This window comes from Astatotilapia calliptera, chromosome 13 (assembly GCF_900246225.1).
Source record: "Astatotilapia calliptera chromosome 13, fAstCal1.2, whole genome shotgun sequence".
Lineage (NCBI taxonomy): Eukaryota > Metazoa > Chordata > Actinopteri > Cichliformes > Cichlidae > Astatotilapia > Astatotilapia calliptera.
In genome coordinates, this window is record NC_039314.1 from 17325179 (window position 1) to 17352821 (window position 27643).

Consider the following 27643-nt stretch of genomic DNA (forward strand, 5'->3'; position numbering starts at 1 on the left):
CAATTCTGACTTACAGTGTCAACATATGGTGGAGGACGTGGGCTCCCAGGACCACCAGGTCCACCAGGGCCTCCAGGGCCTCAAGGACTCAAAGGTAAAGCTAACAGCACTCTTAAATCAGTGGATGAGATGCGTTATATTAGCTGTATGAACTGTGAGTTTGTCACGCAACAACAATACATTTGTTGTTTATCTTCCAGGGGACACTGGAGCTCCTGGGATTCCAGGCGCTTCAAGAGGTAGATAAAATCATGAACCATGTCCTCATTTCTGTTTACAATTATAGACAAAGTCACGAGTGGCTTCTTCTTAAAAACAGAAATAGTTCACAGTGGCTTTAAAGTCCACTTGTACTCCACAGGATTTTAACTGTCAGGTTTTTTTTCTTCCCCAGGCTCAATCTCAGTCACGTCAGGTCCTCCTGGTCCTCCAGGTCCTGCTGGCCCTCCAGGCTTGCCGGGCTCCTTTGCTTCTTCTACTGAGATGCGGCAGTACATCAGTGACTATTTAAGTAAGAGTCTTTCTAAAGGGAGATCACTTTCAGAGGGCAGAACATGGTATTGACTTGTTCCATTTCAGGTAGAGCCAGGCAATCTGCCATTCCTGGACCTCCAGGTCCACCTGGACCACCAGGACCCCCTGGAACCTACTCAGGCTCTATAGATGACATCTCTCTTCGTGTCATTGCATACCTACGACGTAAGCATTTTTTAATTATGTGAGAGAGATGAATACTTATTTCAGAGACACAGTCAGTAAACTAGACCCACCTCTAAATGTTTTGTGTAATTTCAGGTTCAGACTCAGGGTTCAGCTTGGGTGTTCAGGGTCCTCCAGGACCACCTGGTCCTCCTGGACCTGCCTCTGGGTCCCTGACAGTCAGCGGTCTCATAGCTATGCTTCAGAGTGAGTACAATATATATTTTAGCTGTATCATACCCAGCTTGCATTCAGTACAGCACCTCTACAGTCTCTTCATCATCATCTATCATGCATCATTTTTTGTTTTTTAAGCTTGGATGCACCAAGCTAAACTGTGTCTTTGCTCTGATCTGTCCAGGAGATGACGTGAGGAGATATTTGACAGGACCACCAGGGCCACAAGGGCCACCAGGACCACCAGGGACATCAGTAGGACTTTCAGGCAGTTATAGAGTAGAGGAGATAGCTACATATGTCTTCAATTTCATGAACGGTTAGCAAAGATTCTTACCTAAAAACACTAAACATGGATACAGCAACTGGGCTTAAACTAATGGGTTTTATGTTATTTATAGAGAGAGGGATTGCAAGAGGTCCACCTGGGCCACGTGGTCCTCCTGGGGTTGCAGGGCCTCCTGGTCCAGCAGGGTCTGGCTTCACTACCGCTACTATTGACTATTCTGCACTAATAAAGAGTAAGAGCATTTAATTAGTGTCTGTCTCTTTTTATTAACAGACACCAACATGTTTTATCTGGATAACCAAAATAACCTGCATACAGAATGATCTGGATTCAAAGTTTCTATAAAGTTACTCACTCATCTTCTTCCTCATATCTTCAACTTTTTTTAGATTCAGATTTCCGTTCATGGATCGCATCTGCTGTGCAACAAGGCCCTCCTGGTCCTCCGGGTGTTCCAGGGCTACCCGGCCCTACTGGCCCTCAGGGCCCGCCAGGAGTCTCCACTGCTACTGTGTATGGGGCAGGAGGTCGTGGCTACAGCTTGGAAGAAATCCAGCGTTACTTGCAGGGTATGTCTAACAGAGAGAGTGACAATAGTCTTGTGTTTACGAAGCGATGTCTAACCATGAAAAATCACTTGGATACTAACTGTTTAAGGGTCGACTAAATAATTTTACACCAGTGGAAATAATTTTAAAAGTATCAGAAATGTTATCCATCCTCGAATTAAATTTCAATTAGTACTCAAAGAAATGTTATTTGTGAACAAAAATTAGAAGTTTGAGCTCCTGTCTCTTTAAGACCATTTTCGCCCGATTGGTTGCCCCTCACCAGGCTTCCGCAAACAGAATTCAGTGCTCCACTGCTTTATCTGAGGCCAAGATAAAGCCAGAGTAATGTCATCTTGGCACAGTAGTAGAAAGAAATAATTTAAAACCAAGTATTTGGCTCACCACAGTTTATTTTATGTATGCTGACCATATTATTTAGAACATCCAAATTCTATAATACATTCATATTATATATTACTGAAAAATTAGGACAGGTTTAGAGATGCAAATGAAGAAGAAGAAGAAGCGGTCTTTTGTGGGATGAGACATGCAGTTCTGGCTTATTATGAAATTCATATCAATCATATCTTTTAATCTTGAGTTTAATACAAGATTAATTTTTAATTTGTAAAATTTAATTTGGACGGTTTTTGCTTTTTTCTATTCATCTTCTTATTTAAACATGCAGTTAGTGGGGATAGGTTAATTGGTCAATCTGTGAGTGAATGTGGGTGCGAATGGTTGTCTGTGTCTCTATGTGTACACCCTGGACAGACTGGCGACCTGTCCAGGGTGTACCCCGCCTCTCGCCCTGTGACAGCTGGATAGGCTCCAGCACCCCATGCGACCCTGGAAAGGATAAGCGGAAGTGAATGGATGGATGGATGGATGGATCTTCTTATTTAATCCAAAATCAGTTTGTGCCAGCTTTGTTCATCTTGGTCTCTATTCTCTGCCAGGTTCTGGGTTTAGAGGTCTTCCTGGCCCTCCTGGTCCTCCAGGTCCACAGGGTCCACCAGGCACTTACACTGGATCAGTTTCTTACAGTGGGAACTTCCCCAGGGAGAGCATCCGCACTGAAATTCAGCAGTATCTAACCAGTAAGCTTTGGACATCCCACACAGATACAAATATGAAAAAACATTCCCAGCAGCACAGATGAGAGCAGATATGACACATTTTCTCTCTCCAGGTGACAGTGTTCGCCGTACCATCACGGGACCTCCAGGGCCTCCCGGTCCAAGGGGTCTGAAAGGAGAGCGTGGAGAGCCAGGCTACCTCCAGACCTACGCACAGAGCCAGACCTACGCTCAGGGTGACTCTCACAACAACCCACAGATCAGACAGATTGATGTCAGCAAGCTTGCTGAGACACTGGACTACTCTAATGTCGCCATAAAAGTTACAGACTACATCAAGAGTAAGTAGATTACCAGTTACTCTACCAGTTTTTGTACCTTTGTGGCAGATGTGCTGTTAGAATTACAGTTCCTATATTGCTGGGAATTCTACATGCTAGACCTGACGTTCAATGTTTCTTAAGGCCTGTTTTTTAGCCAGTATGGTTTTTTGCATTTTTTGGCAAAAAAATGGCACCATAACAATTATATTATGATATTAGCAATAGTGCATTGGTTAATGCATCCATCTAACAAGTGTAAGATTCCTGGTTCAAGTCAGAGAGGAGACAAAAAACCCTCACAGGGTTGCATCAGGAAGGGTATTATCACAACTCTGAATTCAGATTCAGTTAGAAGAATTTGAATTAAGTCTCTGTCTCCAAATTAAGCACAACAGTGCTGCATCCATTATGAGCAGCCTCTTCTGTGAATGCTCTATGCTTGGCAAACCATTGAAAAATGGTAGCGTGTTGCATGTTAATAACACATACACAGAGCCTGATCCCAGTACGGGGACCTTGAGGATTTGAGTACTTCTCACTTAGGCCGATGAAAGACATGCAAATTAACTTATATGACTACAGTGCCTTCTTTTTTTTAAATTACTTTTCTGCAGGTCAGGGCCTGCTGCAAGGGTATTCAGGTGGGGCTTCTTTGACCACAAATGTTCGAGCTATTCAAGGCCCGCCAGGCCCGCCTGGCCCACCTGGACCACCTGGTCACAGTCGTGTTTTTGCAGCTTACGGCAATATCACAGCTGATCTCATGGACTTCTTCAGAGGTAAATATACTTATGATTTTCCACCCACTTGAACTGTCTCAACTTCTGAAGTGTTGCTAGACAGTGCAGTTTTACCTCTAACAAATCTGTTTTCTGTCCTTTCACAGTCTATGGCACCATTCCCGGCCCTTCAGGAAGCCCTGGGCCAAAAGGGGAAAGAGGGTACCCAGGACCCAAAGGAGACAAAGGTACACAAAACAGATTTTATTCAGTGCGTACAGGTAGAGTAACATTTTAGTGCAGAAACAACAAGAGTGTTTTGTATGGTTACAGGTGATCCTGGACCTCCAGGTTTACCTGGAATACCAGGGACATATACTGTCCAAATTCCACACAGAGTGCAGAAGAGGGAAGCAGGTAAGCTATTATGATGTCAAACTACAGGAAAAACAACCAATTACATGCAATACTGTGCAAAAGTCTTGAATCAACGCTCATTTCTTGACATTTTGCTTCTAAGGAGCCAGACTTTCTTGTATTTTTTGTTGAGGAACAGTTCTCTAGGATTTCTGTAGGTTTTTCAAAGGTTTTCTTTCAGCATTGGCTGCTTTTTCACTTCTTTTCAGTTCACTCATTGTTCCTGACCATTTTTAGAGGAATATTTATTTTATGTGATAAGCCACTTAACACTGACCTATGAATCAGTCAGGCATAAAAAATTATCAACTGTCATGTTTACACATAGCAGACAACTTATATTTTTAGGCTCTTAGTTATCAGCAGTTAGTTTTTAAACCAACAAGGTGATTCCCAAATAGATCTTAGCCAAAAATACAGACTATCTCAGCCTGGTGTGCAGTGTGACCTTTACAAAATTTGAGGAAACTGGATAAGTGGCAGGTCTAAAAACTATGTACAGAAGATGAACAGTATCTGAAAGTGAATCTGAAGGGAAACTTTGTGCCACACGACACAAGAACGGGACTGAAAATCAGTGGCGACTGGTCTTATTATCAATATGTGCAGGGGAGTTTAGGTGACAGGTACAACAGTGTGTCTATAAGCTATCTAGAAAACACAATGGTTTTGAGGCTATGGAATACCATCTGGACAGTTTTCATCATGACAATGATCCTAAACACACAGTCACTGCAGTAAAAGCATACCTGAATAGAAATAGAATAAAACTGAACACAATGAATCATGGATCTATCTCCTCTGAGTCTAGACCTCAACATTATTTGAGCGTAGTGGGATCATCCTGACAGACAGGAACAAAAGGAAGCCAGCGTCCAAAGGTCTTTGAATGTCCTTCGGGAACCCTGGAGAACTATTCCTGAAGACTAAAAGAAAAAACAAGAAAGCTTTCCCTAGTGTTTAGGCTGTGTTAAAGAGTAAAGGTTGTCGTACTAAATATTGACTTCCAAACATGTTAGAATTTTCCAAATGCTTTTTTTTTTTTTACTGTATTTCCATGTTTGCACATATTTTCAATTTTCCTAGCAAAATATAAAGAAATGAGGGGTGCCGGTTTTGCACAGTACCGTACATATGAACCAGTGCATTCCTACACACTCTTTTTCATCCCCTGCAGGCAATAAACTTGTTGGTCGTCGTCAGAAGCATCGCCGTCAGGCTGGCAGCGGTTAAAGGGCTAACATACTACTGGATCATAACAGATTTCATTTCATTTTCACTCAGTTTTTTTTTAGGTCTTTAACTGTACCAATTTAAGTAGCTAAAATGCTGTTTCCAACTGTAGAAAAGTCAGTTTGAGAAAATAAAAGCAGCCAGAAAAATGCATCAGTGTCTTTAAAACAGCTTCAGTAGACATTAAGGGTTTTTCAGGCATATACTTCATTTTGTTTTAATTATGTGGGTGTATAATGTTTACTCTGTTTAATTAGAAGCTTGCAATCAGACTTTTTCCTGGGGCAGCTTTGTTTACGAGAATATATTTTTAAGCAACAAGTAGCAGTCGCTGATATTTTTTGCATCTTTTTCCACACTGAGTGCCTGGTGTACCTTTTTTTTTTTCCTTTCCTTTCTTTTTTTTAAAATTGTTGTCATTTGAGGATTATATTGTATTGAGGGCTATATAAGTGTATCCATAAGCATTCGTTGCATACAAATTACAACAGCTTACTCTTTAAATGCATACATATATTACTATGTAAACCTGACAGTCTCAGACAGAGGGAGGGTTACAGTTAATGTTGCTGCAGGCACAACTGATAATTGTGGGTTAGAGACACATTGTTGGCGTGGTTGAAAGAGTGACTTGGATGATCACTAAGAAGTGGATTGGATTGTATATTTTTTGTGTGAAAGGGCACTGAATTTGATATATTTTTCTTTATACCTTTAAGTGTTGCAGAGATTAAGTTATAAAATGTTCCCAGATTATGTTTTTACATGATTTATACCTATTGACATTTTGTCAATATAAAAAAAAGAAGGAAAAACAATAGAAAAATAAACCTATTTTTGGACTTGTGAGTTTTGATATTTGTACTACTAAATTTGTCTAAAAATAAAATTAACTCAAGTTGCCGAATAAACAGTCAATATTTTATTTACAAGAAAAAAAATGTCCATATATAAAGACACATTAAATACATTTCATCTGACATAAAAAATGCATATACTAAAGAATATTCATTGTGATAGAATGAAACATTAAAATGCTGTAACATAAAATAAAAAAATATTTGAAATCTATTGGTCGAATGGTGTAATTCACATGACAGCCTCCAGAAACTCCAATAAAAATCCAGCATTTATGACAAAAATCAAATCAATGTTTATATATAAGCATACAGAAATTATAACATGCATCGATGCTATATGGTGGCAAATGAAACTACAGTAATTTCTTGTTGTGAACCATCAATACTTTATCGTAAAACGCAGCAGAGGGCATCTCCTCACACACTGAAACTCGTACAGTTAAAGGACTGCTCTCAACAAGTGCAAAAGTTCACCATGAAGAGCGATTACAGCATACCAGGAATACAGGCTTCGATTAGGCATGGCTGTAAAATACTAAGGGCATATTTGAAAAAAAGGAAAAGAAAAAAAAAAGAAGAAGCTAAAAGTAATTTTAATAAAAGGAAAACAATATGTTGAAACAATTCAGCTTGGAGTTTGATTAGGCTTTGGTGAGGCAAAATTTTCTACTGCATATTTTTTTCTTTAGCTCATGTGGCAATACAGTGCAAATCAAAAGCTTTACATTCCTTCGGTAATTATTCTTTACAAGACGTCATTAGTTTGTGAGATTGCTGCTGAAAGTCAAAGGGAGAACTGATTTAGTTAACGTCAAAAAACCCCAAAAAAAACCCCAACCCAACAGGCCACCTCTGTGTTTTGCTGACCGGCACTGAAATCAAATTATGTGCTAAATCAACAGATATATTTTTTGTTCATTCATCTCTTAAGATGGTGAAATGCTTCTGGCAAGCACAGTATTTATTTAAACCTCATATCTAGGTACACACCTACAACACAGTACATTATTTTTCATCTGAACTCACAGCCTCCCGATCCCAACATTTTAACTCCCGTTAGACATCAGACACTGTGCACAGAAGACTACACAGACATAACAAAGTCTTACATCTATACATGGTTGTCTTTTGACTCCGTCGCCCTTCAGCAAGGTCTACTACTACATGCAGCCAAACTAAATCTCAGAGCAGTCTTTGATAACCAGCTTGTGTGAATCGATTACACTGATCTCATGACATCTTGTGATTATGAGCAGAATTGATAACCAGTTTTTTAAGTGCAAAACATTCAGGTGGGAATTTATTTACTGCAAGCTGCAGAAAATGCAGGGAAGGGCCTAAACGCAGAGAAAAAAAGAACACGAGGCACTGGAGATTATTCATATTGTAGCAGAGCTAAGCTTAACGATAATAATCTGAAAAGCATGACTGACCTCAGCTACCAACCGCAGACTTTTAAAAATCTGAACATGCTCAAAACAAGTGCATATCATTCATTTTGAGTCTTCCCAGCAAGCTGAGGAAACCCAATTAAGTAATGGAACGGTGTGTAGGCACGTCATGCTCGCGAATGGTGGAACTTAAGTAGTGAAACGTGTTCACGTTTTTCAGTTAGCGGTCAGAGAAATGACGCCTCGGCTCGTCCTTCAAACTCCACTCCTTTTTAAACTCTGGAGGAGTCGAGTTTGAGAGCAGAGTTTGACAGCAGTCTGCTTTGCAGCACGGACGAACATTAGGCTACAAGCCAGAGTTATTCAGGTTTGGGATGGGATAAAATTTGGATACTCGACTCTGAGTGGATGGATTAAGGCATTCAGATTCACCACTCATCTTGAAGAAGACCTCCTGCTCCTGGAGCTTCCGTGTGAACTCCTCCTCTAACGCCTGCAGGGGGCAGCACATACAAACAGAGTCAACCAGTTTGAAGATAATATGAAAAATTCTGTTGAGACAGCCTGCACAGGTGGATCCTGAACATGGCGTCACTAGAAAGAAAATGGAAGAAATAAAGTCACAAACATGGATAATGAGCATACCTTCTTCCTTGGTCTTAGCTTCTCTCTCCACTCCTTGATCTCTTGGCTGTGTTCCTCATCCAGCTCCTTCAGCTTTTGGGTCTCATGTTCAATCAGAAGGTGGCATTTCTCATTCTGAAAGAAAATGTGTGTTAACACGGTGCTGTCATGATTAATGAATCCTGTATACGTCCCTACACTGCGACATATCTTGCTTTTTATTCCTTTAAAAATAGATGCTGTCTGACATCTTTAATTTGTCCTCTACTTATTTTCTGATAATCTTCATAAGTCACTGTTCATTTATGAATCTGTTGCAGTCACTTTCAGTCAGCAGAGCAAAAACTTAAAGGATTAAAGATTAAAAACTTAAAATGCACATTAAATATGCAGTATTAAATAAATGATAAAAAAACCTTATAAATTAATAATCATGTTAAACTAGAATTACTGCACTGCAGTTTTACTTCATAGCAAACAGGCTGCAGATTCCATTCGAGTTCAGACTCATAACAAATGTAGTTAAGACTGAAAGTATTTAGTAGATTAGAATCAATCTGCTATAGCAGAAAGATTAGTATCTACCTGCTCTAGAGTTATGGTGCTGAATTAAGTGTTTTTGCAGCGCATTTGCAGTTTCAAAGTGAAACTGACCTTTAACCTTTTGGATAAAAATGAATTAGATTCAACTTTTTTTTTTTCCAGAATGACATTTTTGTCATAATTAGTATATTAATTATTTAACTGTTGCCAGAAAGCATTTAATTCAGCTCTGTGATCAGAATAAGATCAATAGTAAGAGTGTGAAGTGACCGGCAACACCTAATAGAAATCGATACCGCCGGCCTCCAGAAACTCTTTCTACAGGCTGCACATAAACATTTGCAACATGAGCATGGATTAACCGAAGCAATAAAAACAGAGGATAGATATACAAGGAAGCCATAAATATTAATGGAATTTAGTGAGAATATTTCAAACAATAGTACCAAGTACAATTATGATTGCATGTTTTAAATAGCCTCTGCTACAAATGTAGCCTTGTTAATGTTTACTTTTCATTAGCATTAAAAGAAATATGTAGAAAAACTACTGAATCCTGTTGAATTTGAATGTCACAAATGATTATTTTTTAAACTGTATATATTCTTGATATGGTTATACTGCAGCCTACACAGGAAGTACCCAGTCTTTCACCCTATCACAGCTGGAATAAGCTTCCTGTAACCTAAAGGTAGATGAGTTGTTAAGAAGATGGATGGAAGGATGGATGGATGGATGACGTGGTTATGTGTGTTTTGCTCAATACTCTGGAGCTCCATAGAAATGTAGTTTAAAACATATCCGATAAACATAAAAAGATAGAGTGTGAATGTGAGCGCGTTGAGCCCCACCTGCAGCTGCTGCAGCTCCCTGATGTTTGAGTCACACTGTAGCTGCAAATCTCTCATCTGGTTCTCATGTTTCTGGTGTTGGTGCAGTCTCTCGCCCTTTTGTCTCTTTTCTTCCTGCAAAGCAAACTGGACCATGGAGACAAAAACACAACAGACAGATGTGAGCATGATTTGCGGTTTTCACACAAGGCATAGGAACTGCTAAAAATGATGCATTTTTTTTCTCTATGCCTTTGGTCATAGTGTCTATTTCAAATAAACTGACCGTGACTACAAAACAACACAAGCATGTTGCGTATTAACATTCAGAATGTCAGCGAATAAACTATTTGCACAAACTAAAATTTAAGATTTCCTCCAAGATCGTTCACTGAGCTTTCATCCACAAAACTAAACTGAAAGTGCAACTTGAGAATGATGGCGTCAGTATGGATTGTGAAATGGTGAGTTGGAAAGTTTCTGGTCTGAGATCCAAACAGGCTGGAATAATAAAGGGTACTGTGTTTGTATTGGTCAGCGCCCAGGTGTGAGTCTAAGCCAGTGTGAAACATTACTGCTGAGAGAAAGAGGAGGAAAAAACCCCCAACAAAAACTGATGTCCAGTCACTTCTTTTAAAAATGGTCAAACATCACTAGCCCGAGCTCGCAGCGCCTCTACCTGTTTTATCCGCTCTCTCTCCTGCTCGGCGGTGATGGATGCTGTGGCGGTGATGCGGAGACTCTTCTTGAACATAGCCATGCGGGTCTTGGCCTCGCTCCGTTGGATCTTGGGCAGACGCACCCTCTCTTGAGTCTGTTTGTTCTTCAGCTCCTCTATCAGACGCTGGTTGTAGCCCTGCATTTGCTCCATCTCCTATAAAACACACGAATGCCCACAGTTTTGTTTTAGTGGGGTTATTTAAATTTTACAGTTACATTTACAGTTCCACTCTGTGCTTGTACCTTTTCATGCCTTTTCAACAGCTGGTGTCTCTGCATGAAGTACTGGTCTTTCAGCTGCTGCTTCAGCAGTTGGTGCTTTTCCTGCAGATGGCGCTCCTCCAGCTCCCACATGGCTGCCTCTCGAGCTACAAAACACATGTGAGCACAAACAAGGCTAAAAAAAAACATGTGCATGCATGTTTGCTGGTTACCAACAGGGGTCTGAAAACCAAACAAAAAGGCAAAATTGGATAGGCAGCAGCACATCCCCTTAAACACAGTGTCTCAGTCGTCTGGATGTCACAGTCAGAATTTACACACTTGGCAAGCAAAGGAGGCATCGCTGACATCAACTTCCTCTACACGCTGACTCAAAAATAAAAGTACATCTCAGGCTGTGGTTTCTTTCATGTCTGTGTCTGGCATGAAAATGAGGTTTGAGACACTTGAATCTTGCACAGGATACGTGAGGTAAGTTGTTTGCCTTTTTGTCATGTTTAAAACAGCAGCAGTCTTAAGACAGAGTGGCACAAAATGTGGTATCTCTGACTATGTTCTCAGTGTTCGTGTGAATATAACACTGCAGCGTAATTCGAATCAGTGATCACCAGATTTACAACACAATTACAAGTCAACTGGTAAACACGAGGACCCTGTAAACCTAAAATACCCTGTGATCATTTGTGTAGCTCAATAATTAATTCCTATGGCATACATTACACAATTACCCTTAAAAAAGATTAACTCCAAAACAGAGCAGTAACAGAGTCGAGTCTTCTACCTCTCATAAACTGCTGTTTGTGGTTAAGGCAGTCTCTCTCAATCGTGGCAATCTCCACTTTATGCTGCTGGATGATTTTCTTTAGAGCTCCATCCAAGTCTTGCTGCTGCTTCTGTAGGAACTCTTGCTCCTGAGGAGAGAAGAGCAGTGAGAAACTGCCTGGGGAAGACATGGAGATCACTCAGAGACAGCAAAAAGTAGAGAGGGGAAGCACAGCAGTGTCACAGTTAGACTGCATCTTAATGATCGAATCTGCCTGAAGCAAAATAATGTAATCTAGCCATTCACTTCAAAATTCAGTACAACACAGAGCACTAAGATGTCACATCATCAACTGGACTCAGCAAAAGAGACACTCAGAGTTCATGGATGGCAACGATCCACAATGGAAGTGAAGAAAGAGAGAAAAGTTAACAGTTTAGTAGAGATACTGTGGCAAAGTTTTATGCAAGACAACATCTACAGTGACATTCACATCGTCCAGAAACCAGCCTACATTACGCATGACTAATTGCATAAGAAGCCAAATCTTCTATTTATTTTATTTAACTTTATCTAGCTAGTGTTAACTGTAAGTTGTATTGCGATTATAAAACTATTATTAGGTAAAACTGATCATATAACTCACTTGATTATAAGAAAACTAAGGTAACGCTGTTATTATACAGTTGAATCCAAATTAAGATGGTTCAAGTGTGATCTCATAATCCACTTATACACAATGAGTGACTCATCTGCCCTGAAAGGCAGGCTGTCTATATTGGCTGACAAAGACAAACATGGATCCAGACAGAATTCATCAAGAGCTGCCACACAGCGGTGCAACCCAGATTTAATCTAGTCTTAAGCAAACGGTGTAATACAAGATAAATACCATATAAAATACACAGACTTGATGTATAACATTTGTGAACTGGTGGAGGAAAAATACTGAGCAAGAGAGGAAGAAAGAACCACTGCACAAACACAGTGATGACAACACTCAAAAAGGAAAAAAAAGAAAAAAATCCCAACGTTGCCCATGCTTACATGTGTTGAACCATCACAAACTATCCTGTCATGTAACTTCACACACATCTAAGTATGGGCCAGAGATGGAGAGATACGGGGCGGGATGGGGGGGCACTTACATCCTGCATCTGAGCGTTGAAGAGTGCGCATGAGGACAACTGAAAAGACTGTATCATAACCTGGGCCACTGCCTGTGGAGGAGAGCACACAGCGCACTTGCCCTGATCAGGGACAGACAGCACACAGCAGCCTGAGGATCTCTCACGTCAACACTCACTCAGCACTCACACAGATCCTTCCTACATTAAAAATGGGTTTTCCACTTTGGGATTGTTGGTGAGTTTAAGGCTCGTGGCGAGGTCTGGATGAATGTTAGGAAGTCAATCAATTAGTTGTCAAAACTCTTTGTCTTGCCATGCTTCAAAGCGGCTCAGAATTTTAGCATTTTTGTTAAATCCAGCTGGTAAAAAAAGCAGTTTTGTTACTTTCAATGCTACTTACAGAATATTTAAAACAAAATAAATTAAGGTTTACCTTTCAAAGAAAAGAAGACATTTGTTTGTGTGTCTCAGACTGAGCGCAGGAAAACCAAGTTTTGAAAAGGTCTTTCAGTAACGATCTTTACTGTGGAGACAAAAGCTATGTCTGCAGTCGCTCCTTTGTTAAGAGAGCCTGAATGGTGCCTGAGGTAGCTGGTAAAATGAGATCTGACACTTCTGAATCATCATCACCACCACAGACTGTATGATCACCACTGACAAGTGTAGCATTACATAATTAAATTCCACATATGTAGTGTCAGGAACAAAGATGAAGAATTGCAATGTGGGATGTTTTGTACTTGATGGACGGGTGTGGGATGTGCAGTATTGAGTAGCAGACTACATGTTATGGTTATTACATTTTGGATACTTTTCAAAGGAGAAAACCTTACAGTGCATCTAATAATGATTATTTTTTGTTTTGAGCAGTCATCAGTTAAAATAAATGATTTTTCCATATCAGTGAAGATGGAGGTAAACAAGTATTCAGATTTGAAGCAAATCTAAAACATTAAATTTGTGTTTCTTTTGTTTTGTCGATTAATTTTCTGAGGAAAAATAAAAAATATTCAGAACCCGATTTGATTTTTAACACTGACATGTGTTCAGTGGCCACACCACAAATTTTACTTCCATAAAGATTCTAATATTCATTTTTTGGTGACAGCTGGAAATCTCAAAGTTCAATTATATTTTTCATTACTGAGGAAAACAGTAAAAGGTGGATGTTGCTTCCTTTGAGGCAATTTAATTTTTTGTTCCTCCTACCTTTATTTAATAAAAGGCTGAATATTGTAAAAATCTTTTTAATATAGTCCAATAGAACACTTCCACTGCTATGTGTGACAAAGTAGGAAAATTAAATCTTTATCATAGGATAGAAATCATGAGAGCAAAAAATTTGTCAGAAACCTTGTATGTAACTTCACTGGTGACTGTATGTTATAATTTATTTCTCCTGAACAAATCTTCATATATATGTGTAACATAAAGGGAATTGCTATTTTTTTAAAGCTTCTACCTGAAGCACAAATTTGGTTTTGCCAAAATTCAGTGAGAGCTAACCATTTAACTGTAGCGTGTACATGGTATTATTAAAATCTTAGAAAAAATTTTTTATAAAGAAGGAGAATATATTCAAAAGTCAATACAGCTCAGTAGGTAGTAGATAGATAGCAGATAGGGAGCAATTCCATACACAGATAATACTCCAGACACAGAAGGTGATGCTTTACCTCTGCAGTGTTGAGGAGTGTGAGGTCCTCCTTTAAGCGTTTCATGAGCTCTTTTTTCTTGTGTTTGGGTGAATGTCCAACTTCCTGTATGGCCTAAAGTGTGTATGTGCAGAATCGGTTTGATCTCTATAGTCAGAAAATCTAACAAAGCTGGCCAACAACAGTAAGAGTCATGCACTGCCCAGTCTGAGAGGAGAGATACTGGATCCAGCCACCAACTGATTTAAAGTCAACATGCTTAATTTCCACCTCCTGCATTTAACGTTTCTTTGAACTGTCGACTTGACCCCCATGAGTTAGAGTCATGTTAAAAGAAAGAATTTGACTTGTGCACGGCAGAAGATGTTAGCCTCAAAAACAGCTCGCCCTACATTACTTTGCATTCGATTAAGTCTCGCAGCCATGAACATGATGATTCGTGGGGGGAAAAAAAGAAAAAGAAAAAAATAGAATAACTGAGTTGGAATTGTTTTGTAATTACAAACTAGATTTAACAGTGTAATAAAGCAGGTTCAACGTGGTTTTCTTCCAATTTGCCATTTATAGAGGACTTATAATTTTGTTAATAATGAATCTGTTGATTATTTATCCATCTTGACCTTAAGATTTCCAAAAGAATACTGCAGCACTATTGAAGACAATTCCATGTCAGTTAGTCAGACCAAAGGCATTTATTATTTGACCCAAATAAGCCCAACACCACTTGGAAAAACCTTTCAAATCTGGCCATCCCATGACCAAAGCAACCTCACACACTCATACAAGAAACATGGTTAGTTAAATACACAGTAACAGTACATTTCAATAAAGATTACAACATGACAAAATGCAAAAAACACATCTTATCCATAGCCTAATTCTTGGATTTTTACATCTAAACACCAAGAAAGCAAACGCAAGCCAACCTGTAAAACAGCATTAAGTAGAATGGCAATAACAAGTAAGTAGCCTAAGCATCAAACTGGGAGGAGCATGGCAACCACCAAGGCATCATCGTACACAACAGATGGCAATAAGCACTACTGCCCTTAAGAACATAAAAAGGCACACCCAGAGAAGCATTTAAAGGCTACTAAAGAGCACAGAAAGAGCCAGGAAAGACTTATAAAGACCAAGCATGAGAACATCTGCACCATCAAGCAAAAGCTTAAGACATCAATGTGTCAAGATACTATCCTGACTTTTTGTAAACAGTTTTCTAAAAATAACAAACACACCCCAGGAACAAAGTATTTCTTAAGCTGCAACCAGAAGCCTCTGGGCAGATGAATAATGGATACAACAACATGAATGAGCAGCATCTAGGAGAAGGATAGCACAGCCTGTCTGGGTAACATTTGCACACATACAGCAGGGCGCACCACTCCCATAGGATTAGTATGAGACAGCCAGGTTAGCCACCGGCTAAGTTGTAAACACATGCACCATTAAACGGCTTGTGCAGTACACATCACATGCAGCTGCTCTGGATCACAAGCTCCCAAATTTAAGTACTACTCAGCCCACTTCCACAGAGAAACACACATGCAGGGTCATACCTCTTTCTTGCGGTTCTTCAGCATGTTTTGGAACTTTGAGAGCTCCTTGTCTTGATCTGCTTTGATCCGTTTGGCTTCGTCTCGGAGCCGGCTGGTGTGATCCTGTTCCAGTCGCTCAATGGTCTGTTTCTGCTTCTTCTCAAGGTTCTCCACTTCTTGGTCGTATTGACGCTTTTTAGCCTGCAGAATTGATACGCACTAGGGTCACCCTGACTATTCCAAAACAATATTTATTTATATTAGATTTTACATAATCTCTTTGTTTTTTTTGTACGTTTTTTCATTTTGCTTTTAATGCAAATTAAAGTTTCCAATATTGTGAAAATTAAGCAGTTAAGGAAAATCTGGCAGCACATTTGATGTAAACACTTGCATTAAATTTAGCCCAGATTTGACATTAAGGTGCTTGTTTTTCAAGGAGCTAGCCAAATGCCAAAAAAAGAAGAAAGAAAAAAAGCCCATCACACTAGTGCAGTACAACCAGAGTGACTCACAGTAGTTTCCTGTTCAAAACGCCTGTAGATCTGCTCTCGCTGCTGCTGCAGCTTGTCGCTCAGCTGCTGCTGGGCCCTTTGCTCCTCTTTCTGGAGGAGGCGAAGCTCTCTCAACTCCTGCCGCCTGCAGTGAACATATCAATATAAGGGCATGATATTTACTTATTAAAAAAAATCTAATACTATTTTCACAAAAACATGGATGGAATTTTATGGTTGCACATCAGTGACTTTTGAAAAAAATATATCTAAATGTTTATTTCAACTTTAGTGACTCATTCATACTCTATGGCTTTTCGTGCTTTGATGAATCCTTTTAAAATGTTTGATTCACATTTGTGTCATATATTACTAACAGGAGGGTCGTGCAGTAGTCAGACAGCACTTGTACACACAGTAACAGCAACATGGCTCATGTCTTTACAAGGCAACATGAGAAATGACAGTAATATAATGCGGCATTCATCACGGGAGATAACCCATCTGGCATTTGTAAAAAGCTGTGGGAGTTGTAAAAAGAGCGAGCACTATTTAAGGCAGGCGAGTTAAATGGGTCATGTCACACATTTAGAACAACTGTATGTCAAGCAGATTAGATACAGACGTACCTCAGGAACCTCATCTCCTCATTCCTGGTGTCGTTATCAGTCACTATCTTAGACGTTGTCACACTAACCTCCACACCATCCACCATGAACTTGCGTGTCTTTTTAAGAGTCTTCTTCTGTCGTTTTGACTCCTACCAAAAAGCAGGGTTGCTTTAGAGGATCGAGTAATCAGGGTAGTGTTGATAATGTAATAACTGATGGTGTAATAGTGGCACAGACTGTATTACCTGCAAGGACACAGAGCCCCCTTCTTTGCTCTTAGACAGGAAGCTGGAGATAGACAGATTGAGGTCGAGGCTGTTGCTATCAGCAGCAGAGCTGCTCCCAGAGTCAGAATCCTTCTCCACATCTGGCCTGATCACAGCAGGGCTTCCTTGCTCCATCTTGGCTTCTGAATCCGTTTCGCTCTCTTGGACAGAGACAGCATCTTGGGAAGTGCTCTCATCTGCGTGGGTTGCTTTCTCTTCTTCTTCGTTCACACAGGAATCTTTAGGTGGGACCACTGAATCCTCAGGGGTGTCTTTAACTTCATCACAGATGCCATTTGTAGACTCAGTTGGTACTTGTTCCTTTAGCTCAGCTTCCTCTGTGATCTGGCTCTCTTGTTCAGGCTGCTGTGACTCCTCATGGGCCTCATCCATAGGCTTCTCTTCTGGTTTTGTTTCTATAGGCTCAGCAGATGACTCATCCACACTTAATTTTGTGTCTTCATTTATAAACGTGTGTCTTCCATCTGATTCCATATTCTCAATGTTTACATTTTCATCTGTGCCATTAGCCATGGCTTCCATTGTGTTCCCTGTTAGTTTGGGTTCAGTCGTTTCCTCCTCGGATTCTTTGCTTTCTTTTTCTACCTCTGGCTCATCTCTTGGAATGGATTCTGTTTTTTCTGCATCTTCAGGTTCTGCTTGTGATTCTCTGGATTCTTCTTTACCAGCTTCTTTTTCTTTCTCTTGCTTCCCCTGCTCTGGCTCTTTTTCTTCCTCCATTACCTGGGTAGTTTCATCACCCATTATCCTTTCTTCTGTCTCCTTCTGTTCCTCCTCTGTTTCTGTGACAAGTTCTTGGTTGTCTGTTGTATTTACAGGTTCTTCTGGCTGTGAAACTACTTGCTCAGCAGACGTCTCTTCACCTTGACTCTCTTCTGGTTTAGGCTCTGTGGAGTCATGTGAGATGACATCTTTGCTGGGCTCTACTAGTCCAGATGCCAGGTCTTCATTACTGGCATCAGACACCTCATTTAATTTCTCCTCCTCAGTCTTGTCTACCTCACTTGTTCCAAGTCCTTCATCAGATAACTTATCACTAGTCTGGTCCTCAGCAGGCTCAGCTTCCATCTTTTCTTTAACAGCCTCAAGAGTGGAGGGAGTTGATGGAACTTTGTCATCTTCTGAGCTGGCCACACTGACATCAGAAGGTGCTCGCTTGTGCCCGGGACCAGCCTAAACCAACAGAAATTGCAATATGTCCACAGTGAGCAATAATAAAGCTTACCGCAATGAGTTTAATGAAGCTATCAACATCAAGTGTTCATCTAAATGATAAAAAAAGTAAAATACTATAATGCTTGTTATACACATATCCCCAAAAAACTACATACCAGAGGTGTATCAGGTTCGTCCTCTTCCTCCTCCTCTTTGCTGTCCTCAAGCTCTTCTGTGACTTCGGCTTTGGCTTCAGCTATGAGTTCTCTGAGAGGTCTGCTGTCAGTTACACTGGTGACAAAAGGATGCTACATATATAGACAAAAGATATCAACATTAGATAAAAAATTTTATCCTGCAAAATCATTTAAAGTGTGACACATTAACATCTGACGGACATTTATGCATCACTTAGTTTTATAGTAGTTTGCAACTGCAGCTCACCTGCAGAAGCTGTACTGTACTCCACCTATTGTCCACATTCTTGTCAAGTGCTTTGCGCAGAAAGTCGCTGAATTCTGGTGACCTTTAAATGGTAAAGAAGACTGAATTTGTTGGTCCCAGAACAGAGTAAGTACCCCGTTTTTTTCTTTATATAATGTAGTAATTCAGTAGTAGTTATCCTTTTAACATTAATATTTTATCATGCTTTCACACATGCAAACCCTCAACATTTCCTCATCTCCCATTCGGAAACAATCCAGCACCACCTTCCCAGTTATCACCAGCACAGTATCTCACCAGCGAGAGGGATTCATGAGTGTGGGCGGCTCGGACTTGGCTATTTTCAGTAGCACTCTCATGGGATTCATCTCATGGTTGGGCGGTTCAATCTGTGCCAGTTCTATGAGCGTTACGCCAAGGGACCAGATGTCGGCCTTGTAGTCGTATGGACGGTCTTTGGAAGTTTCGCACATTACTACCTCTGGAGCCATCCTGCGAAATTCAATCAGTCAGTAAGAGCCACCAATCAATAACCCACATTTTGGAATGCAGGTAAATGAGGTCATTCAGCATATCTTCTAATGCTTAAGGGTCAATGCTCTTATTTTCCAGGAGGAAAGGAATATAAAATAGGAAGTTTGTTTAATACATAGATTTTTTTCAAATGAGTTGTTATCCCACATTTTTTGATGATTTAAAACAACAACAACAACAACAACAACAACAACAACAACAACAAAAAAAACAAACCCACTGTCATCTTAGCTGTGGTACAGTCTGAGACAATTATCAAATACTAAGAGGTGAATGCCCTCTTGTAAGCAGGCAGTGTGACTCACCAATATGGAGTGCCGATGAAAGAATCTCTTCTCTGTAATGTCTTGGTATTTTTAGCAGACACACCAAAGTCAGCTGAAAGTAGAAATAAATCATGATTCTTTTCATCAATGAATTAAGCTAAACTGTAAAATGGCACCCTGTGAGACTAGAATATAAAATATAAAATAGCATTTTCTACCAAAACAAAACACAGTAGAGAGTGCTTTACACTTATAATATTTATCCCCAAAGTGAGCAGAAAAGCCTCACATTCCCTTTCATAATGCTCTTAGGGTCCATCATTGTTGTGTTACCTGTGCAGTTATTTCAGCCTGCTCTCTTTTCTTGCAACACTTACAGTATGCACACATTAGAGGGAAAAAGAGATCTATCATTAAGTCCCTGGTGACTGGCTTGATAATTATTGTTTGCCAGGCTCCGTCATGACCCTCTGCCTACAGAACATGAATCATCAGGCAGCCAGGAGCTATGGATGCTGCAGCAACAACATGAACATGAATACTCTTACTTCTGAAACATTATGCATCACCAAAACACATACATAGGTAGAATATTATATTAAAAAAAAAAAAAAAAAAAAAAAAAAAAAAAACACACAGCAAGCACATCACTTTGTTCTCCAAGTTTTTGAACCCGATGCCAAATGATGACTCACTACATTTTTATGTGTAAACAAACCACAGTGCTGCACTGTCACCACCAACCCCAAAGTCAAGCTACAAAGAGATCTACAACGGCTGTTTTAATACAGAGCCAAGGACAAATCAAAGAATGAATATAATACTAAAGTGAGTTTAGTAGACACCCCCCCCCCGTTTTGTTACTAATTCATCCCAAGTAAGTAAGTCGTGTACTTAAGAGGTTATGTGGTTTCAGAACTTAAAGATTCAAACCAAACCTATGTACTTTATTAAACATTCTTTTTGTAAAAAATACAAAACAAAAACCTGATTCTGCGAGAACATTTAGTTGATTTTAGTATTTTTTTAATGGAATAACCTCTCATATCTCCTTTTGTTAGTAAATGGTTAGAAATGGTTAAAAAAACAAAAAAACAAAAACACAATTACCCAGTTTTACATCTCCATCCAGGGACAGGAGAATATTCCCAGCTTTCAAGTCTCTGTGGATGATCTTGCTCTCATGAAGGTAAGCCAAGGCCTCCAAAGTCTGCTTACACACCACACGAATCTGGGGCTCAGTCAGGGGTCTCTCCAACTCTAAGGACAAACATGCACAGAGAAAATTCCAAAGTCCCAATTTTTCCCAGTGAATATTTTGCTGTAGGCTTTGTTATACACAAATACAAACACAAAATGGGTCATCTCCACCTTTACATCAGCAAGCACATATGACTAGACAAATCTAGGCGAGTCATAATGAATCAACATTGAATAGTGAAGTGAATTCATTATCATCTTCTTTGCAATGCAATTTGCATTTTAAAATGAGTGGTTTTGTGTTTCTTTAGGCTTCAAAACAAGACAGAGGAAGTGCATGAACAAGAAGTACTTTAACTGCTTCTTGAAACCTGAGCTACAATAATTACAGTTGGAATTGCTTTGCCAACTTAGTAGAGGGGGGAAAAAAAAAATCCTTCGGTACAGGCTTCTGGATGGAATAAAAGAGTTGGCACTAGAGGATGGAGAAAAGGAAAAGCTGCAGAATTTCATAGTGTTACTCTTTTTTTTGCTTTAGTGAATGAGGGACTTACCCAGCATGATGGCATCGACAGCACCGCCTGCACAGAACTCTATCAGAATCTGTAATGGTAGAACAAAAGAACATTAAGTAATACACTTATATAATACAATAAAGTCCCAGTTTAACCTACCCTTGCAGCACACGACTTGATTAAATAAGGAATTTGCGACTTTCAAAAGCTGGAACAACATGATGTTTATTGAAAAGATTGATTATACTGTAGAGATCAAGACGCCAATCAGCCATACTGAGCTATACGTCTTTTGGTTTCCATTCTACATCCATCTGTCTTTTAGTCCTTCTTGAACTGAAATATCTGTAGAAGTTCAAGCTTTGAACTTGATAGTGACTGGGATCCTTTTCCACAATACAGAGGAGGTTGTGATGAATGAGTCTATTATAGGAATTTCTACAAAATACAAATTGTTTCTTAAAAGTATAGAAAAATGTTTAGTGCAAAATGCATGTAAATATTTTACACATACTATGTATGCTTCATCACAGATCCTAGTGACAAACGATTTCCTCATTTTGGTAAACACTTCAGAAGAGTTTGAACATGTTTGTTTAGGATGAGCACGCACGCTTTAAACTAAACCGCTGCATTAATACTGAAGAAAATCCCTTTGCACATTTTTATGTACAAGGGGCAATACTTAAAGGAAGTGAACATGAGTCTCTCCATACTATGCCAGTTAAGAAGACATGTTATTTAAAATACTTAACTTCCATTATGAATATTATTTTTTAATACAATATTTCTAAAATGTTTAACATTTGCTTATATGTTTATAAATAAAGGTTTATAGGTTTTAATATGTAAATGAGGGTTTGTCATTAGTCTAAATATGTACTAATTTATACACTTATACTTTATAGAAACAACAATATTGAAAAATGTTTTCTGTGACGATCCCTTTAAGCCTAAAGCATTTCTTCACAGTACTGTGCTTCTGTCAACAGTAAGAGGAAGACATCCATTATTGCCATCTTTGTTTGTTTCAAAACAGTATGCACATATGCGCATGTTAAAAGCTTGGGAATACACTAAAACGTTGGGTGCAAGTGTCCTTTAATTGGACGTTTCTAGCTTGGAAGAAATTTCCCCAAGGGAAGAAAAAACAAAGAGGGGAGATTCTTTTAAATATAAAACTGTGTAATTTTATAGGGGATATTTTAACAACAAATATCAACATAAAAAGGTGCCAGTTAACTACTTAATTACAAGTTTCAAGCTGATATTTTAAGATGAAATATCAGTAACCTCATCAAATATGCAATAATTTTCATAAAGTGCAGTGATTCTTTGGGTTCCAGAGAGGTAACGAAATAAAACTAATGCTAATCCCCTATGCTAGGATGTAAAACTGCACAGGTTCTGACCTCAGTTGTAAGAGCTGATGTAATGTACCCGACCAGTACTTCATCATTATTGGCTTAGCCTGCACGTTGCTTGGCAGCTCATGGTATCAGATGATACAAAAATCAATCGAAGCTACAAACAGAGCACCACCCTCTATTCAGTGATTCAAACAAAAGGAAGAAACAAAGTGGTTCTTCCCATTTGGCAGTACACTTTCTCATGCCATCTCTTTTGTAGTTTACAGGTGAGTATTAAACTAAACGTACACTGATTGTAGACACAAGTCAAAGTAAACATCTGTTTTCTAGCAACAGATTTCCTTTGTAGAAAATTAATGAACATATTATACATTAACTCAACACCCGGCACAAGCTAAATGTAGGCAGTTACACATTCATCATGCTATTTGAACTCAAAGGCCAGAGGGACAACCTGCATGCGGCTCTGAATTATTCAAAAGCACTTTCTCCAGCCACCAAAACTGCTCCATTATCTTCCAATGGTTGTGGCCAGTCCACAAGGGACAGTCACATGACACCCCCTGCTAGGACCTAATTGCTCTGGGGCCTCTTACTGCACACAATGAGATCTACTGACCATGTATTAAAGCTGCACCTCTGTGCTCACAGTAAAACACCAGGATGAGGATTAGGGGCTGTGTTCAGAGATTTATACGTTCTTTCTCATTATAAAATACACTGTGCACACTGGTTATGATTTGAGGGAGATAGGAATAAGGCCAAATTGAGGAGTATTCCACTAAATACATAAATCCCTCATTATAAATAGGAAGATGTATAAAGTATGATAATGCATTTCTCAGTAGTGGCCTATTACTTCTTTACTTCCTTATACAAAGACTTCACTTGCAGAATTTTGAACACAGTAACAAATCAGGTCGATTTCTAGCTAACCAGCTAAAAATAAATAAAGAAAAAACAACTATATGTGGCCTATTACTTCTAAGCAGTCAGGTACTCTCCAGTGAAGCATGCAGTCCTAGTCGTGTATTAGCCTCTGTTGCTTGTCATATGACCCATTCTAACTCTTGAAGAAATAAGAAAAGTTTAGTGTCATGAGCCATCAGTCAAATGATCTGAAAGTCCTGTGAGAAACAGCATAACGAATGGTGCCTTATAATGAATTTCTGTCTCTCCATGCTTCACTGCTTCCCAGCACGAAACTGACGAACTTACCCAAAGTTTGCTTTCAAAGTAGAAAGCGTCCAGCAGTTTGACAATGTGATGATGGTTGCAGGAGGCCAGAATGTCAATCTCAACCATGTAATCCTCCAGTTCATCCTCAGTCTTTGTGTCGATAACCTTAGCAGCAGCCAGGGTCCCATTCTGCTTGTTCTGTGCCTGCAAGCAACATTGACAAAATGATAAATTGTAGAGTATATCCTTACAGCACACAGTGTATAAAATGGGAAAGGATCATGCTAATTATAAGCCAAATGTTGCTCAGCATAATTTTACAGAGCAACAACTTGTAACTTGTACACAACAGGAATTATGGAAGAATATCAACATTAAGAAAAAAGTCATTTGGAGCAATATAAATTACGCAGCTTACAGAAGATTGTATCTCAAGAAACTCATTTCAGAGATTTAAGACAACTCTTTGTCAAACATTGATAAAAAAAAGAAAAAAAATTACAACACATCCTGTCATTCTGAGCTACTCTAACACAGGCCGATCTTGCAACGCTTGCTCACTTCCTCCACTCCTTTTCCTCCCCTCTTTTCTTTCTTTCATCTCACTCTGTCACACTCATTGCAGTGATTATTATACCAAATATGTATATGATTTAACAGGTTTGTGCCATTTATTGCACAACTCAAACCCTAAATTCTCATTCCTGATAGAGCTGCACCGAGGAGACCAATAAAAATGATCACTGAACCTGTGAAATAAAGCACTGGGAAGTTATTTTAAGGCCAGCCTAGGGCCTAATGTTTATGGATACAGACACAATCTCAGGGAGTTAGGGAAAAAGAAAAGGGAGGGAGTGTAAAGACCAACTGCAGCAGAGTGTGTCAGACCCTATATTTACACTCTTCTGACCTGACACACTGCCTGCCTCTTTTTCCCTTTGTAGTGGCTGATGCCTGTCAGGCACAGGCCATCGCTTACATGCAGATTCAATATTAGCTTTACAGTGAAGAGAGACACCATAATTTGTCTGTCACTTGACTCATTAAAGAAGAGCCTGTGACCTTTGCTCATCATGAACATGACGTTTTAATGTGCTAAATGCTTAATGTTGATCTGTTTTGAGGAATTAAATGAGAGCGCAGGAGTGCTATAATCATGTTTAAGAGGGAGGGAGAGCGAACTTTGTGGTTCTTTGTAAATAATAATCATTGACAGTTCAGCACTGGTTATTCAAATGTACATCCATGAACGCAGAGTTTTTACTTTATTAAATAAATAAATACATTTCCGTCTGTCAGAAAAAATTCATCTGAACTCTGGAGTTTAATTTACTCAAGCTTAAATATATTTATGTTTGTAAAACAGCCAAAAACAGTAACAATAAAAATGTATGTACCTCTGTTAAATAAGGTAACATAGACTTTTTGTTTGCAGACCATCATGCTTACGTGTATAGTAACACCCTGAAGGCCCATTCTGAGCCAGAAAAAACCCAACCTTTAATGTGAATAAATAGCTGATAAATGAAAACTCCCATATCGCACCACCTGTAGAGGTCTATCTTTGAATAGGTAGATCAGATTTTTTAAAAAATGACTCATTGCATGGAAAGAATTATATAAGCAGTTTGTTTGCAGTACTAAAAGTGTCTATGAAACACTTAACATGTAATACATTCATCTACTAGTTAAGAATTCTCTCTCTTCCGGTTGACCTCACTTGAACAGCTGATTCACATGTTGCTTGCAAACTCTGCGACCCCACCCAAAGGAGTTAGCTGCCAGAAGCCTGTGAAGTAGCAAATGAAAGCACAGTGCGCTTTCATACTAATGTGGCCTGATTAAAGATATCTTCACCTGAGCTCACACAAGTGATAACTGGGAGTCAGGTGTATATTTTGTATACTTTGGTGTGAGAAGGCACTCAAGTATTTCTTGGCTCTCATCTCGTGTAGCCAATCAGCTAACAAGACTAGGAAATAAGTGAAGACAAATTAAGATTTATGGGCCATTTGCTGCATTATTTGAACACAAGAGCACCAGGAAGGAACAGCGTTAAGTAGCTCACAATGAGAGAGAGAGAGAGAAAGAAAGCTCTTTAACAGGGATTAGTGCCAAAACAAAAAGAGGCATGAAGGCATGGAAGGTTGTGGAAACTATTTTTCACTAATCTACTAAAACAGTTATATACATTGAAAAATATTTAAAAGAAACTATGTTTAAAAAAATACAAGTTAACCAAGTTAATCTACTTGTGCTACAAGTACACAAACACTAACTTTTTCTAAAGTGTGTTCTCAGCCTAGAGCAAACTCCTGCAGAGATAACCTGGAAAGGTAAGTAAAGTAGCAGAGATTACAGCTGGAGGACACAGCATTGAATATTTTTCCATGTAGCATAACTATACACCAACAAACTACAACATTGGAAGGCATACCTGACTTTCTCAGCAGGAAAACAAACCTAAACAAAATAATAAACAGGTACTCTTCTGTGTCATCAAATTGTTGTAACAGTTCCTATATATATGGGTTAGTGAAGACAAACCAGATGTGACAAACCACTGCCCTAATTTAAACCCAGCTGTGCACCTGTCACAGTAATTAGCATAAAGTGTGTGTTTTTTTTTTTTTTAAAGTCTGGGTGCACCTGCTCTGTCATTTTATTAGTTTAAACTATTTATTGTGGTTGTCCTGACATGTCACAGGCCCAAATAATCCAACATGTCACATGTGAGGCCATATTGATTCTGTATGTGGACCACACCTTTATCAGTTTTTAACCAACCCCAAGTGCAACTCACTGGTAAAGTCATGTCTATACTCCGGCAGTGACGCAAAGCCTGTGCTAAACCTGCTAAATAGAAAATATCCAAAAACTAATTGAGTTTAAGATCCCAGCTGCTGGTCACATTTCTTTACAGGATATTAGCAGTTAGTCAATTCCTGCATGATTTATATGAAACAAATATGTTATTTGCTGAGGGTTAGGTGGCCGAGGTTGGAATATGTTACCCAAACAAGAGCTGTAATCATCGCTGTCAGCTTTACAGCTTATGACCTCGAGACAGCAACATGCGAAGAAACAACTGAAGCTAGTCTATAAAGAAATGCAGGAAACCAAAGGCGGATGTAACGTAACACGTCAACTTACCTTGTACACTTTCCCAAAGGCTCCATCTCCCAGTTCCCCAATAATTTCCCATATCTCCTCAGGATTGACGTCTCTGTGTACATGCTCATACTGCTTCTTTTTCTTATCCGGCCCTAGTTTGAAGATCTTGCGAAAATTGAAGAAGGACATCTTTTTTAGGTGTGAACTACAGCACCGCGAGTACGCTCTCTTCGGTTATTTCCGCCAAGAAAATATAGCGGTTCCCTCCGACGCGGAGCTCAAAAGGCTATCGAAATGAGAGCATTCAAGCGTTAAATTAAGCCAGACAGACCGGTGCTTTAGCCATTCAGCTATGATAATGTCAATTATAACTTCCCTCGACGGCGGATATCACAGTCACATCATAGCTAGCAGCCTTCACAGGACGCTGTCGGAGGAGATGAGGGATACAGAGAAGAGTTAGCTGTTCCGCAGAGGCTCGTGTTTCCGTTTTGAGCGAACAAAATTAAACGAAGCGGAAAAAATATTTACCATATCATCACTTTCGACAGAATATTTTCTTTAATCGTATAACGTTACCAACACGAAAACGCAGTCAACGGACCTCATGCTTAGGTTGACTGACCACACACAAGTTAGTGGACTAGCATCAAGCTGCTATCGCAGCTCTCGATATTTCCGCTAAAGTCTTTCAAAATAAAACGCAACTGT

At 39.3% G+C, this 27643-nt stretch overlaps 2 protein-coding genes across 7 annotated transcripts in view; one reads left to right on the forward strand and one right to left on the reverse strand.

Moving 5' to 3' along the window:
* Positions 1 to 6398, forward strand: part of col17a1b (collagen, type XVII, alpha 1b) — a 25729-nt gene extending 19331 nt beyond the window's left edge. For all 4 annotated transcript variants that reach the window (XM_026188994.1, XM_026188995.1, XM_026188997.1 and 1 more), the window contains 14 exons: positions 17 to 94; positions 201 to 239; positions 395 to 511; positions 580 to 699; positions 796 to 906; positions 1061 to 1195; positions 1278 to 1397; positions 1555 to 1734; positions 2676 to 2816; positions 2909 to 3136; positions 3733 to 3897; positions 4005 to 4085; positions 4171 to 4254; positions 5432 to 6398. In XM_026188994.1, coding sequence (XP_026044779.1) covers positions 17 to 94; positions 201 to 239; positions 395 to 511; positions 580 to 699; positions 796 to 906; positions 1061 to 1195; positions 1278 to 1397; positions 1555 to 1734; positions 2676 to 2816; positions 2909 to 3136; positions 3733 to 3897; positions 4005 to 4085; positions 4171 to 4254; positions 5432 to 5487 — 1655 coding nt within the window. In that variant the 3' untranslated portion in view covers positions 5488 to 6398. The remainder of the gene's footprint in view (positions 1 to 16; positions 95 to 200; positions 240 to 394; positions 512 to 579; positions 700 to 795; positions 907 to 1060; positions 1196 to 1277; positions 1398 to 1554; positions 1735 to 2675; positions 2817 to 2908; positions 3137 to 3732; positions 3898 to 4004; positions 4086 to 4170; positions 4255 to 5431) is intronic.
* slka (STE20-like kinase a) lies at positions 5877 to 27598 on the reverse strand. Of its 3 annotated transcripts, XM_026189000.1 has the most exons (20): positions 27464 to 27598; positions 26972 to 27359; positions 23858 to 24022; positions 21309 to 21357; positions 20665 to 20814; positions 19594 to 19666; positions 19052 to 19246; positions 18755 to 18836; positions 18487 to 18618; positions 17114 to 18328; positions 16887 to 17017; positions 16279 to 16402; positions 15785 to 15964; positions 12589 to 12660; positions 11459 to 11588; positions 10699 to 10823; positions 10415 to 10609; positions 9757 to 9882; positions 8384 to 8497; positions 5877 to 8231 (listed from the first exon to the last, which is right to left on the reverse strand). In XM_026189000.1, the coding sequence occupies exons 2-20, from the start codon at positions 27119 to 27121 to the stop codon at positions 8085 to 8087; spliced, it is 3555 nt and encodes a 1184-aa protein (XP_026044785.1). In that variant the 5' UTR covers positions 27122 to 27359; positions 27464 to 27598; the 3' UTR covers positions 5877 to 8084. The 3 variants fall into 3 exon arrangements, with proteins under 3 accessions (XP_026044785.1, XP_026044784.1, XP_026044786.1); XM_026188999.1 differs by having other exon boundaries at positions 26972 to 27598; XM_026189001.1 differs by lacking the exon at positions 12589 to 12660 and having other exon boundaries at positions 26972 to 27598.
* Positions 27599 to 27643: the final 45 nt, after the last annotated feature.

What these genes read in the sequence shown, in the direction of transcription:
- slka (XM_026189000.1), bottom strand. Translation starts at nt 27,121, where the DNA reads ATGTCCTTCTTCAATTTTCGCAAGATCTTCAAACTAGGGCCGGATAAG. An exon ending in GAGGAGATGAGGTTCCTGAG is followed by an intron (nt 16,403 to 16,886) that starts GTACGTCTGTAT and finishes TGTTCACTGCAG; the next exon opens with GCGGCAGGAGTTGAGAGAGC. An exon ending in CAAACAGCAGTTTATGAGAG is followed by an intron (nt 10,824 to 11,458) that starts GTAGAAGACTCG and finishes TGTGTTTTGTAG; the next exon opens with CTCGAGAGGCAGCCATGTGG.